General features: G+C 46.0%; 1 protein-coding gene across 3 annotated transcripts; it reads right to left on the bottom strand.

Annotated features, from left to right (window-relative positions):
- Window positions 1-348: 348 nt before the first annotated feature.
- Window positions 349-7768, bottom strand: AGRP (agouti related neuropeptide). Of its 3 annotated transcripts, none has more exons than XM_083628310.1 (4): window positions 7413-7768; window positions 2548-2726; window positions 1418-1500; window positions 349-623 (listed from the first exon to the last, which is right to left on the bottom strand). In XM_083628310.1, the coding sequence occupies exons 1-4, from the start codon at window positions 7565-7567 to the stop codon at window positions 432-434; spliced, it is 609 nt and encodes a 202-aa protein (XP_083484436.1). In that variant the 5' UTR covers window positions 7568-7768; the 3' UTR covers window positions 349-431. The 3 variants fall into 3 exon arrangements, with proteins under 3 accessions (XP_083484436.1, XP_083484438.1, XP_083484437.1); XM_083628312.1 differs by having other exon boundaries at window positions 7601-7768; XM_083628311.1 differs by lacking the exon at window positions 7413-7768 and adding an exon at window positions 3583-5414.
- Window positions 7769-13579: the final 5811 nt, after the last annotated feature.

Here is a 13579-nt window from a genome sequence, read left to right as displayed (position 1 = left end):
AATTCTATCCCACCATGGAGTGGGCTCCATGCCCTGGAAACCTTACCACCCAGGCATAATATAGGTATACATTATTATTAGCAGTAGTAGTATTTATTAATATAACACTTCATGACAAAAATAGGTTTCTAAGTGCCACTGTACAGTAACCTACTCAGAGACCCTGAGATGGGGAACCCAGGTCTGTACAGCACAATAAGCCATCCCTTTCCCAATCTCAAGTACCCAGATATGCCAAGAATGGCTGGCTAAAGCTTTGGGTTTTAGGAGAATGCTGGAGAACTGTCACCTGCTGAGGCGATCAAGGCTTTTGGTTGTCTGTTTTTCTTTTGGAAGGAAAGAAGCTCGTGTTTTCGTCGCTCCTTTTTATTAAAATGGGTAAAAAGAACAGGAGCCCATTTTAACATAAGGGAGTGGCACCCTGATGAAGGCTAGTTCTTGCCACAGGGGAAAGTGTTGCTAAATTTCTTGCAAAAGCAATTGGCATTGAAGAAGCGGCAGTAGCAGGTGGCACATGGATCACAGCAGGGGAGCTTGTGCCCAAGGCAAGATTCCTGCAAGCGGACACATCTTCGAGGGGAACGCTCTTCCCTTCCCTGGGTCTGCAGGGCCGTCAGCAACATCTGCAAAGAGAGCAACGGGAAGGAATGAAGAGGTCAGACGTGCTTGGCAAGAAGCACTTCTGCTGCTCTGAAGATACACATTTGAAAAGAAAAACACACACATCCAGCTATTTATGGCTTGGGTCTAGGCTGCACAGAAAGCAACCTGGCAGCATCCCGTTGGCCACAGTATATTAATCCAAACCTTGCTTTCCCATATATTGGTCAACAGCCTACCTGACGAAGACTCTGACTGATTGCTCTTCCTCCAGGGTTTGACTTAGAATACATGTATGGCTATAAAACAAGTTATGACAACCTCGGCCTGCTCCTACTTGGAAGGAGCCTCTGGATCCATACATTTCAGGAGGATGGGGAAATGCCACCTCATTGGCTTGGTCCACCTGGAGTTGTTTGTTCTACTGGTATCATTATGGGATGTTTTCTGATCATGACATTGATCTAGCACAAATTGGGAAGGTTGACCAGTGTAAGGAAGAGGGGTGGATTATCCAGAGCTGCAGGATGCAATTGTACCAAATGCTCCTTTTGGAGGAAGGGCAGAGGATACTTTTAATAATAAATAAGCTCTTCGTCCTATGGCGTTGGTGGAGGACCCATAGCTTCATCACACACACCTTGCACAGGTAAGGTCCCAGATTCAATCATTTGGGATCTGGGATGCTTCTCTCTTGCAGAATGACTGCTAATGTGACTGCATGATCCTGGGCAAGATGGAGCAATGCCTGACTCAGTGTAGGGACACTTCTGATATGCAAGCACAGTCAGGGAGCTTGTGGGAGGGTTTCAGTTACCTGCTGTGGCTCCATTGCGTTTGCTTCTAGCACAAGGTCATCTTGGGCAATTGGCATCTCCAGAGCAGCCAGGTGTTCAAAATCTGTGAAAGAAAAACAAAGGTGTGGAAGCTCCTTCACTGCCTTCCCAAAGCTGCTGTTCACAACTTCTGATCTATTCTCCCCAGAGGTGTCTAATTGGAGCCCATGTAAATGTCTTCTCAGCCGTGACCAAAAACCCAAGCCTTTTAAATAATAATTTAGCTAATAAGATTGTTTTGCCTTTGGTGATTTGTTAAATTTTGTGTTCTTTGAGTGCTATTCAACTAAATTTTCCTCTGTAAAACTAGTGAACGTGACTAAATTAGGTCCATTGATTTCAGTACATCTACTCTTGAGTAAAACTTAGCTGAGTACCACCACCCTTTGCCTCTTTTGCTCTTATCTGGCCTTGCCTTAATACTTCATTTAATGTCATTGTCATTGTTATTGCTGTGGTGTATTGTTATTCCGTGAGCCGCCCAGATAACTTTTTGTTAGAGGGTGATTTATAAAATAATTAACTACGTGCATGAGATCAGTTGTGAATCTGGGTTTGCTTGATGGGTAAAGAGCCCGTCCATGAGAGCTCTTGGCATCTGTGGCTGGGCACAGCCTCCTTCCCTATACTGTACTCTCCCGCTGCTGGCTTGGGAAGCTACCATTAGCTAGAATCGACACTGTCCTGTAGTTTCCTGAGAAATACTGTGTTTCCCTCCGAAACAGCTTTGATCCATATGAAGACATCTGCACCCCTGTCTTCCCACCTGTGTGGACAGACAGCCGGCAACTTGTATAATGATGCACAGATGCTATTTGAAATGCAGGGGGTGGGGTTGAGGGTGGAATGACCTTACTGGGTTTGAAGCTGGTACATAACATGAACACAGTGTTACTCACAAGCAGAGGGCTTGCAATACACGCTGCCTTAATCCAGGAACTCAAAAGTGTCAGGCCAAAGGAAACCACCCAGCGAAGGGGAAAGCACTCTGAGTTTTCCACACTTGGAAGACAAGAGGGTTTTCTTGCCCAGGGCCCCTCAACTACATTAGAGCTGTGTTGCATGTACAAAGGCTGCAGAGACAGGCAGAGGGGAAAGGAGAGAAACTGACCTGGGGGTCCCTCTTTGATCACCTGCAGAAGCCCTGGGTAGCTGGAGCGGCCTTCTTCGTCCAGCATGGAGGGGCCCCGCTCGGCCAGACGGCGGCTGTGGTTGGGGTTAGAGGCCAGGGTGGTGGGGATTTCTTGCAGGAGTCCTAAGGACAGCAGCAGGATCCTCAACATGGTCTCCCTGGATAACCAAGCAAGAAACAAGTGGTGGTGGGGAGGGAGAGGGCTGAGATGCTGGGCTGAGAGGTGGCCTAAATTGGGAATAACACAGGTGACGGCAAAGCCCACCAACCTTTCTGGGGGGGCATTTCATATCACACAAACCACACCATGCACACTGTATCCCCTTCCCCCCGCTCCCCAGCTTGTAGAGCTGGGCTCCCTCACAGGCTTTTCTGAAAGAGACCAAAGAGAGACCTTGCAAGGAGTTTGTCTCTCCAGCCTGAGAGCACCCCAGGACAGTCATCTCGAGGCTTGAAGCCCCTGCTGCATTCCGCTTCCCTTCCCTCAAAGCAATCAAGCCAGCTGCCTGCCCATCATCTTCTCCTCTTCCTTCTTTGCTCAGAGCAATCTCCCCAATTAACCCTCATAACAATCCTGTGAAGTAGGTTAGGCTGAGAGGGCGGACAGCTTGGCAAGTTCCGTGGCTAAGTGGGGATGTAAGAGAAGCTTGGTTTCCTCTATCAAGGGCAGCATTCAGGCACCAGCAAACCTTTGGAGCAGCTCAGTACAGAGATGTCTTCTTGCAATGGGTACACAGTGGACAAAGCCCTGTGGAAATACCCAAGCCCCCTGCAGACCCCAAAGGAGAAGGTGTGCAGCAGCTGCCCCTCTTCCATGGCTCCTTCGCACTGCCCCCACCAAAGGGCTGCTCTGCTTAATGGGAGATGAACATACCACTTTCTTTGTGCAAAGCAACAAGTGCGCGCGCACACACACGCACACACACACACACATTCTCTGGGCCCTATCCTGTGGAATGTGCTGCTCAGCACATTTCACACTCAGTGAGTGGGAGAGGCAGAAAGTTACTGTACCTGACTCTTGCCGTCCGTCCGTTATCCTGATCGAGTGCTGTGGCTCTGCGGAGCTGCAAGTTGGCTAAGGGCTTTTATTAATCACACACGTAATTAATTGACTGGACCACATGACTGCAAACTAATGGGTGGGTGGGCTTCTGTGGAAGCATCACTTTGTGCATCTTCCTGCACGACTGAATTTTGTTGCTTCATAAGAAGATAAGAGCCTCAAAGCTGGATCAGGCCAAGCGGCTCATGCGGTTTGTAGCAACTGAAAGCATTACTGCCTCTGCCCGTGGAGGCAGGCAAAACCATCATGGCTAGTAGCCATTGATAGCCTTATCTTCCTACACGAATTTGTCGACTTCTCTTCTAAAGCCATCCAAGTTGGTGGGCATCATTACATCCTGTGGGAGTGAGTTCCACGGGTAAACTGCTTTCTTTTATCTATTCTTAATCTTCCAACATTCAGCTTCATTGGATGGTTATGAGTTCTGTTGTTGTTGTTGATGATGATGATTTCTCTAGCTAATTTCTCCACGCCAGGCATAATTTTACACATTTCTGTCATGTCTCCTTTTACTTGCCATTTCTCTAAACCCAAAAGTCTCAAATGCTACAACATTTGTTCATAAGACTGTTGCTCTATCCTGTTGAACATTTTGGCTGCCTTTTCTGAACCTGTTCCAGCTCAACAGTATCCTTTTTGAGGTGAGGTGACCAGAACTACACACAGTATTTCAAATGTAGATTACACCCTTGATTATGATATTGGCAGTTTTATTTTCAATTCCTTTCCTAATGATCCCTAGCATGGAATTAGTCTTTTTCCACAGCTGCTGCACACTGGCTCAGCATATTTATCAAGATATCTAATATGATGCCAATGTCTTGTTCCTGGCCAGTCACTGCCAGTTCAGATCCCATGAGAGTTCATATGACATTATTATGATCCCAACATGCATGGTTTTAACTTGTTTACATTTAATTGCATTTGCCATTTTACTGCCTATTCACTCCGTTTGGAGAGGTCTTTTTGGAACTCTTCACAATTTCTTTTTCTTTTAACGACACTGAACAATTTAGTATCATCAGCAAATTTGGCCACCTCACTGCTAACCCCTAATTCTATATTGTTTATAAACAAGTGAAAAAACACAGGTCACAATATCAATCTTTGGAGGACTCCATTTCCTACATCTCTTCATTCAGAGTACTGTTCTTTTATTTCTACTCTCTGCATCATGGCACTTTACCATTTCCTGATCCATAAGAGGAACTTTCGCCTTCCTTAGGGATCCAGCACCGTTCCCCTCTGAGTGGCACATACAACCAAGTTGATCTTTGAGAGCCCAGACCAGCTTTGTGTATCTGATTGGGGTGCCCATATTAAATATTTAAAATATTGGGGGCCATCCATGAGGGAGCAGAGGTCACCTCCTCACAAGGTCTGTGCAGCAGATATCTTAAACCTCTTCAGACCCAAGACCCACTTTTAACCCAAACATACATTTAGGGATCAATTATTTTACCATATGTCTGCTCCTGTTGCAACCCACCTTGGATCAGGTCACAACCCACTTGTGGGTCCTGACCTACCAGTTGAAGACCAGCGCTGCAGAGCTTTAAGGAAATAAAATTATACAAATAAAGCAAGTCTAAAGCACAATGCGGACAGGAGGGAAATTTAGGCTTTCACATGGCCCCAAACCCTATTTTTTGTTACCGCAGGCTGCAAAAACAGCATTGCTTCTTTGCTTAAAACTTTGGAAACTACTATTATACCTGATCATCCCCTCTTCATATTCCAGGAAACTGCCAAAGCCTTGAAAAAAACCTCTCCTCACCCCCCTGCCCCCACCCCAGCAACAACTATAGCCCTGCTTTGTGCCCCCCCATGCCCAATGTCCCCTGAGAACCCCCCTGTTTTCTAAAGCTCATTAATGATTGTTTGTGCAGAAAGGAGAATCAAAACTGCACTTCCAATTAACTGAAAGCAGAGATGTACTGAAAGCAGAGATGTTGTGTGTACTTTTGCAACCCAATAAAATCTTTAATAAAAACATTAAAAAAGAAATAAAAGTAACTAACTGACCAGTTACATTACAGATAACTCAGTTCTGCCCCTCCCTCAGCATAAAGAGTGCCCCCCTTAAAATAAATCATGGCTATGCCCATGTCCCATAATGACAAATAAAGGCAGGAACATAGGCACTGCTGCATAACACTTATAGCTCCTCTGTATTAATGATTGTTTGTCTGAGAGGAAGAAGAGGATTCTGGGAAGAGATTAATGCCCTAATGAAGGAGGCAGCCCCAAACTGCCTTGAAAGCTTTTCAATCTGCAGAAGAAATGCCTGGCTGATGTGTGTCCCCCAACATTCAATAAAGGGATAACAACACAACCATTTCCAGGAAGCGAGGGGCCCACAGTAGGAAGAACACATGGTCAACAGAGCCTGCTCTCTCTCCCCCACACACACCATCAAATACAAGGGGCTGAAGGAGGTTCTCCTTCCAGACCAGTGTTCATAGGCAGAGGTGCTGTTGTGTCCAGGGAAACAGCCTGAGTTCCTCAGCATCCTCTGAATACAGCTGCAGCCACTGAGGTTTATGCACAGCCCAGCAAACAACAGACTATTCTGCATTCAGGGCTTTTGTGTGAAGGTGAGAGGGAGCCTTACTGTAAGGGAGGCAGAGTTGCTCAGATAGGAGGCAGCTCTACCCAGCCCTGCGAACATCTCCTGCACACAAAAGTCAAATTGACAATGAACGGGAGGCCAATAACATGCCTCATGAGGTGTGTGTCTGGGGAGGACCGACCTTTAGATTTTTATATCAGGAACCAAAATATCTCTGGGCCAGTTCCGTTTGCGAGCCACTGTTTTCAGCCAGTAACCAGCCAAAGGGCAAAGAGGATTCTGGGAAGTTATTAGCATCATAGTGCAGGCAGCAGCTTCCTTTACGGCCCCCACCCCAACTGCTTTGAAAGCTTTTTAATCTGCAGGGGAAACCTCAGGCGTATGTTTTGCCCATGATGTGAAGGGGCTAAATGAAATCTCCTCTGTTCTGTACAGCCAATTCCAGGAAAGGATGAGCCCCAAATAGCAACAAAAGTGACTGACAAAGTAGTCAACAAAGCATGTTTTTCTGAAAACAGGAGAGCGGAAGGGGGAGTCAGGGGACAAACACAAACTCCCTCTTTCCATGGGGAGGGGAAAGGCGCCAATCAAAGTTTTTCCGCAATGCAGAAGGCGGCACTTGTGCCTGCCCTTCCTGCCTCGGCCTTTGCTCCATTCATCCCAGTGGTTCTTGTTGCCAAGGAGAGCCCTAGTTTGGGGGTGTCTCTGACCAGGGCCCCTCTGACCCATTTTGGGTCATGCTTCATGAAAATGATATTAGCACGAACTGCCAGACAGGGTGTCTTTCAGAGCCTGGATCCATACCTGGAAGCTTAAATCTACAAGTGGGCAAAGGTCGCAGGTGGCTTCTCTTGCAACTGCCCTGAGGGTGCCTGTCCTGCTGGACTCAGTGGGCCTGGCAGAATGGCAGCCTGGGCACCTGGGACAGAAGAAACTGTCACCACACCTGCAGAAATTCCACATCAACTCTGATCAGGGGGAAATTTATATATGAGTGTGTTTGAGGCCTTCACCACACACACACACCAAAAATCAATACCTATAATAAAATAGCAACTCAGCAAAACCAGCCTTATTTCTCCTGGCAGAGTGCTTGGAGTGCTGGAGATGGATGTGCCGGTTGTACTACCTCCCTAAGAGTCAGGCTTTACTCCTGGAGCAGCTCCATGAGGCACACTCTGGCTTGAGGCAGCAGCTCCAAGTTACCTGTTGTGGCTCAGAGCAGATGGTGCTCTGCCTGGGCACCCAGTGAGCAATCTTCGTGAATGAGGGTGCTGAATGTGTAGCAAGTGTGTGTAGGCAGGTATCCATTTGCCATGACCACCCGACATGATGTGGCTCTCTGAGGGGCAGCAGACCATTGTAGTCCCTCAGGCCCCCCAAAAGTTGCTTGCCCTTATTTAGAGGGAGAGAACCGGAAGGAAGGGCCCTTCAGTGGGGTGGGGAGCTGCTATGTACTAAGCTTGGATCCCAGAACAATAGGCAAGTAGGATCCTAGAATGCAACAACTGATTGGCTTGCAGGAAAAGACCAATCAGGCTCCAGGAGGGAAGCAGAATCAGACGGGACTCATTGTGTAAATAATGTATATAAGAGCCTTTTGGGGTTTGGGGAGCAATTCAATCACTGTTTTACAAGCTGCAATAAAGAGCATGAAATCACTACAGGACTCCGAGTATATTTCGGGAGCACTTGGCTTTTTCTGCCTTGGGAACATTGGGGCGAATGAAGCTACCTCAGTAGACTGACTCGCCCAGGAAATGACCCAGAAGGCAGGAAGTACAGGCAGAATGTATGAGAGAGAGAGATGACAAATAAAACCATATGCAGAATGAAGAGGAGGGGCTCAGCAGTTGATACAAGCTGCAGAAGATCCTCTCCATCCCCTTTCGTTGCTCTCACCCACCCCTGCCAGGAAGAAGTTTTGCCAGGGGTTCAGTCTAGAGCAGTAGCAGGAACCACATTTTGTTTAGTTCTCCTGCACAACTCAGACAATTCTTCCTTGCAGAACAAGTTGCAACTGCTTTTTCTAATGAACATTTATTTTATTCACTCTAACTGGGCGGAAAATGTGGCAAAGTTAACCTGAGGACCCAATATGAGTTGGTCAGCTCTCTGTGCCAGACATCACAATCCCTTCCCTGCACCCTCTTGTACCTTTGGCAGTGCTGAGTTGTGCTGCCCAGGCAAAGAAGCACCAGGGTTGCAAGGTGCTAGGCTGTCGTGGACTGGCTGGATGCAGATGAGTGGCAGGAGGCGCCAGCTGGGGAACCCCCAAGGGAACCCCTAGAGCAGGGGTCAGCAACCTTTTTCAGCCGTGGGCCAGTCCACCATCCCTCAGACCATGTGGTGGGCCGGACTATATTTTTGGGGGGGAAATGAACAAATTCCTATGCCCCACAAATAACCCAGAGGTGCATTTTAAATAAAAGCACACATTCTACTCATGTAAAAACCATGCTGATTCCCAGACCGTCCACGGGCCGGATTGAGAAGGCAACTGGCTCATGGGCCTTAGGTTGCCTACCCCTGCCTTAGGGGAAGAAGGCCAGATCCAGGGGATTAGTGGCGGGTTGATGATTAGTGACCAGAGGGAGAATGAGCACATAGGGAGAAGGAGGTGTCAGAAGCTGAAGAGGGTTTAGTGAGCAAGAGGAAGAAGCTGGGGCAGAAGCTGGGGGGATGGGGGTAGGCCAAGGGTTCGAAAATGGTATAGGTGCAATATATTCTGAACAGAAAGCTAAACTAATTGTAAATAATGTGGTAACAGAAGAGTTTAAGATTGAAAAAGGGACACGACAGGGGTGCCCTATCTCCCCACTACTCTTTATATCGGTCCTCGAGGTTTTGCTTAATATGATCAGGAGGGACCAGTTGGTTAAAGGGATTCAGGTCGGAGCTAAACAATATAAACTGAGAGCATTTGCAGATGACCTAGTACTCACACTGCAAGAGCCAGAAGCTAGCACAAAAAGAGTTTTGGAAATAATTCAAGAGTTTGGTCAATTGGCAGGATTTAAATTGAATAAGTCAAAGACTAAGGTATTGGAGAAAAATTTAACACAGACTGAAAAAGAAAGGTTTCAGAATGAGACGGGGTTGACTGTGGTTAAAAAAGTGAAATATTTGGGTGTGAACATGACAGCTAAAAATGTGAATTTATTTAAAGATAACTATGAAAAAACTTGGATAGAAGTGAAAAAAGATCTGGAGATTTGGTCAAATCTGAAGCTTTCCTTGTTAGGTCGAATTGCAGTTATAAAGATGAATGTATTGCCAAGAATGTTGTTTTTGTTTCAAGCATTACAAATTATGGACAAAATGGATTGTTTCAAGAAGTGGCAGAAAGATATATCTAAATTTGTCTGGCAGGGCAAGAAGCCCAGAATAAAATTTAAGATATTAACGGATTCAAAGGAAAGAGGGGGGTTTGCCCTGCCAGACTTTAAATTGTACTATGAAGCGGCAGCTTTCTGCTGGCTAAAAGAATGGCTGCTTCTTGAAAACACGGACATTTTGGATTTGGAAGGATTTAACAATATTTTTGGGTGGCATGCATATTTGTGGTATGACAAGGTTAAAGCGCATAAAAGTTTCAAAAATCATATTGTCAGAAAAGCACTATTAAATGTCTGGGTCAGATATAAGGACCTGCTGGAAAATAAGACTCCAAGATGGCTATCACCAATGGAAGCCAAGGCAGTCAAAAAGCTAAATATGGAGTCGAAATGGCCAAGATATTGGGAAATTTTGGAAAAAGAAGGGGACAAATTGAGATTGCAGAGTTTTGAAAAAATAAAAGGGAAGGTGAGAGACTGGTTACATTATCATCAAATAAATGAAGTGTTTAAATTAGACAGTAAAATAGGCTTCCAGGTGGAAAAATCAAAATTAGAGACTGAACTGTTAGAATCTAGTACTAAGAATTTGTCAAAAATGTATGATCTGCTGTTGAAATGGAATACACAAGATGAAACGGTAAAATCAAGTATGATTAAATGGGCTCAGGACATCGGCCATAACATTATGTTCGCTGATTGGGAAAAGTTGTGGACCACCGGGTTGAAGTTTACGGCGTGTAACGCCCTAAGAGAAAACATAATGAAAATGATTTATAGGTGGTACATAACCCCAGCCAAGCTTGCAAAGATCTATCATTTGCCTGATAATAAATGTTGGAAATGTAAAGAAAAGGAAGGTACATTCTTTCACCTCTGGTGGACGTGCCCGAAGATTAAGGCATTCTGGGAAATGATCTATAATGAACTTAAAAAGGTATTTAAATATACGTTCCCAAAGAAACCAGAGGCCTTTCTCTTGGGTATCGTCGGCCAGGGGGTGTTAAAGACGGATATAACTTTCTTTATGTATGCTACAACAGCAGCTAGAATACTTATTGCAAAGTACTGGAAGACACAGGATTTACCCACACTGGAAGAATGGCAGATGAAGGTGATGGACTACATGGGTTTGGCAGAAATGACGAGCAGAATCCGAGACCAGGGAAGAGAAGCGGCGGAAGAGGAGTGGAAGAAGTTTAAGGATTACTTAAAGAAATACTATAAAATTAATGACAGTTAGAATGATGTTGGGCCTAAAATAAATGGTTACTATTAGTAATGGTTAAGACAGAGAGAATAAGGACGATTAATATAAATCTATAATAAAATAAGGGAAGATTCGCTGAATAATTGTAAGAACTTGGAATACAGAAACGGGAAGCAAGAGGAAGTCGAGGAAGTAAGGTCTAAGAAATTAGGACATGAAATTGTACTTGTTGTTTTGTTAACGTGTGTTCTTTTTTGTATGTTTTGTTTGTGTTAATATAAAAGCTGTTTAATAAAAAATATTATAAAAAAAAAAAAAAGAAGCTGGGGCAGAGAGCAGTCCTGATTCAGAGGCTAGAGAGGAGGAGGGCCAGGAGACGGAGTTGAGGCAGGCTGCTGAAGAGTCCAGGGAATCTCCCCCTCCTGCTGCCGACTCCCCTCTCCCCAGGTATCCCAGAACACGCAGAGAAATGAAGAGGGCAGAGGAGAAATTGGTTGCATGCAGACACAGCCTCCAAATGCTTAAAAAATACCCTGGAGAGGAGAAGACTTAGGCAGTCCTCACGACTGCTTCATTGGAGCAAGACCTACTGGGAAGAGTTTCTGGGATCACAAGGCCTGCGCTGCTTTGGGTTCTTTGAATGAAGAGTTAACTTCACTGCCACAAATGTTTTTTTTTAATTATTGCTGACCCACATAGGCTGGCCTTTGAAGAAGATTGAGGGCCTTGAGAGAGGACAGGGGCCAGGGAAAGCTCAGCTGTTCGGTTCATGGCATGTGATAACCACAGCCAGCACTTCCCACTGGGGAAGTGACTTCTCTGTGTGCATCATCTCCATCTGTCAGGCACCTGTCTCCTGTGTTTGCTCCTGCATTTTGCACATATTTAGCACCGGCGATTTTTGAACTGCCTTGGAAGGCAGTCCCACCCCAAGAATATTGCAGCAGTCAATCAAGTGGTCACAAAACTGTGGGTCAGGGCGATGTTTCTTTGTTGAGCTGCATTTGTTAATTGCCCCAGAAAAGTTGAAAACCAATCATAACCATCAAAAATTACAAGTAATACAGTTGGAAAACGCTCCCATGGAATCCAAAACACATATTAAAAAGTTTAACAACTAACTACACACAAATACATCTGATCTCTATGGAAAGCTAAAACGGTATCATAAAAGCTAAAACCACAAGACAGAGGCATGATAAAAGCAGAAGCAAAATGCCACCATCAGCTTTGCACAAAGCTTACTGAAAAGGTGAAAGAATTCCTTGGGTGGACAGAAAAGTCTTGCCAGGTGCCAGAAAAAGCTACCAGCAGAAGCACCAAAAGCCTCCCTAGGGAAAATGTTCCATTACAGGGGTGGGGGCTAATCCTAAGAAGGGCCTCCTCCCTCCCTCCCCGCCCCTCTCATCTGCACTTGGAGGAGGCACTGTTGAGGATCTTGGGGCTTGATGGGAAGCAGTGAGTGTTTTTTTCAACACCAAGGCCTGCAGCCAGGATACTTGTGAGGTCCTCATGCTCCAGGGTATATCAAGTCAGGCGTAAGTGATTATATATAGAAAGGCAGGTGCTATAATTCTGCTCCTCCAGGGCATACCACATATCACCAAGAGGTGGTCCAGCTTATTCCAGATCATAGAAGCTAACCAAACCATCTTTGTTTTGGCTTTATGTGGCCTCAGTTTATATTATATCATATACATATCTCTGTTTTCATATGATTGTGAATTGATAGCACATTTGTCACATATTTTGCCTGCTGCAGGCAGAGAAGCTCTGAGGCAGCCCAACCCTCTCCAAACCTAGAGGGTTCCCAAATTTAACTTAATGAAGTGGATGGATCCTGCCCACCTCCCTCTCTGCATTCATAACAGTTTCCACCACAGACTCCAGTTCTTATAATGAACCACATCAAAAAAATATAGATTTTATTTTGCCCTTGTGCTGAGTGCATTCCCATACCACCCAAGTCTTTAGAATAATCATACATAATACTGCATTGGGGAGGAAGAGGACTTGTAGAATCCATGCAATCTCACACATGAGGTTGTTGGCCACAATCCATCAGTATCATGCAGCTTCTTGGGATATAAAGTGCTCCTTCTCTCAAACCAGCTGCCATCTGATTTGAAAACACAAGAGGCAGTGAAGCGGAGGTGTGTACATGTCAAGCGGCGGTGGCACATGCGCCGATGACAACTTTGCTGAAGGGTAAAATGCAGCTCCTGGGATCTGCAGTTCAAATTAGGGCCACAGTATGTGTGTGTTTTGGGGGGGGGGGAGAGCAGTAGCTGCAGGGACTCCCTCCTTCCTCCCTTTCCCTGGGACTACAGAATGGGGGAAGGTGGACGGAGGCAACCCAAATATAAGGGAAGCCCAAAGCGCTCTCGGCTCGGCTGGACTTTCGGAACTGGCGCTTTGCCCGCTCAGGATCTAAACTGTGTCTAGCCCCAATGCCAAGGCCCCAGAGGCCACCCGCAGGCCGCTCTAAATCAGCCCCTTCCCATCCCACGATTGGCCCGTGGGGAGCCCCACAAGCAAGACCCCCAGCTAGACCCTCTCCAAAAGCGTTGCTTGGGCCACCAAGCGCTCTCCAATAGCTTCTATTGCGTTTCTGAGACGTTGGCGCAACAGATCGACAAAATAGGGTTTTGCCAAGCCTCTGAGCATGTGCCGATTCGCATGTGAAACTCGAATCCCATCTGGACTGGGGATGGAGGGCTTTGCTTCTTTGCGGTGCCCTGAGCGCCTGTAACCATCTGCGTGCCCTCCTACGAGGGATGATGTTGATCCTCAGCCCGCCCTCCCCCGGCCCGGGGCCTGTTTGC

Source organism: Podarcis filfolensis (assembly GCF_964270895.1).
Source record: "Podarcis filfolensis genome assembly, chromosome: 8".
Classification (NCBI taxonomy): domain Eukaryota; kingdom Metazoa; phylum Chordata; class Lepidosauria; order Squamata; family Lacertidae; genus Podarcis; species Podarcis filfolensis.
The sequence above is the reverse complement of the archived record's forward strand: the minus strand, read 5'-3'. Positions and strand labels throughout refer to the sequence as shown.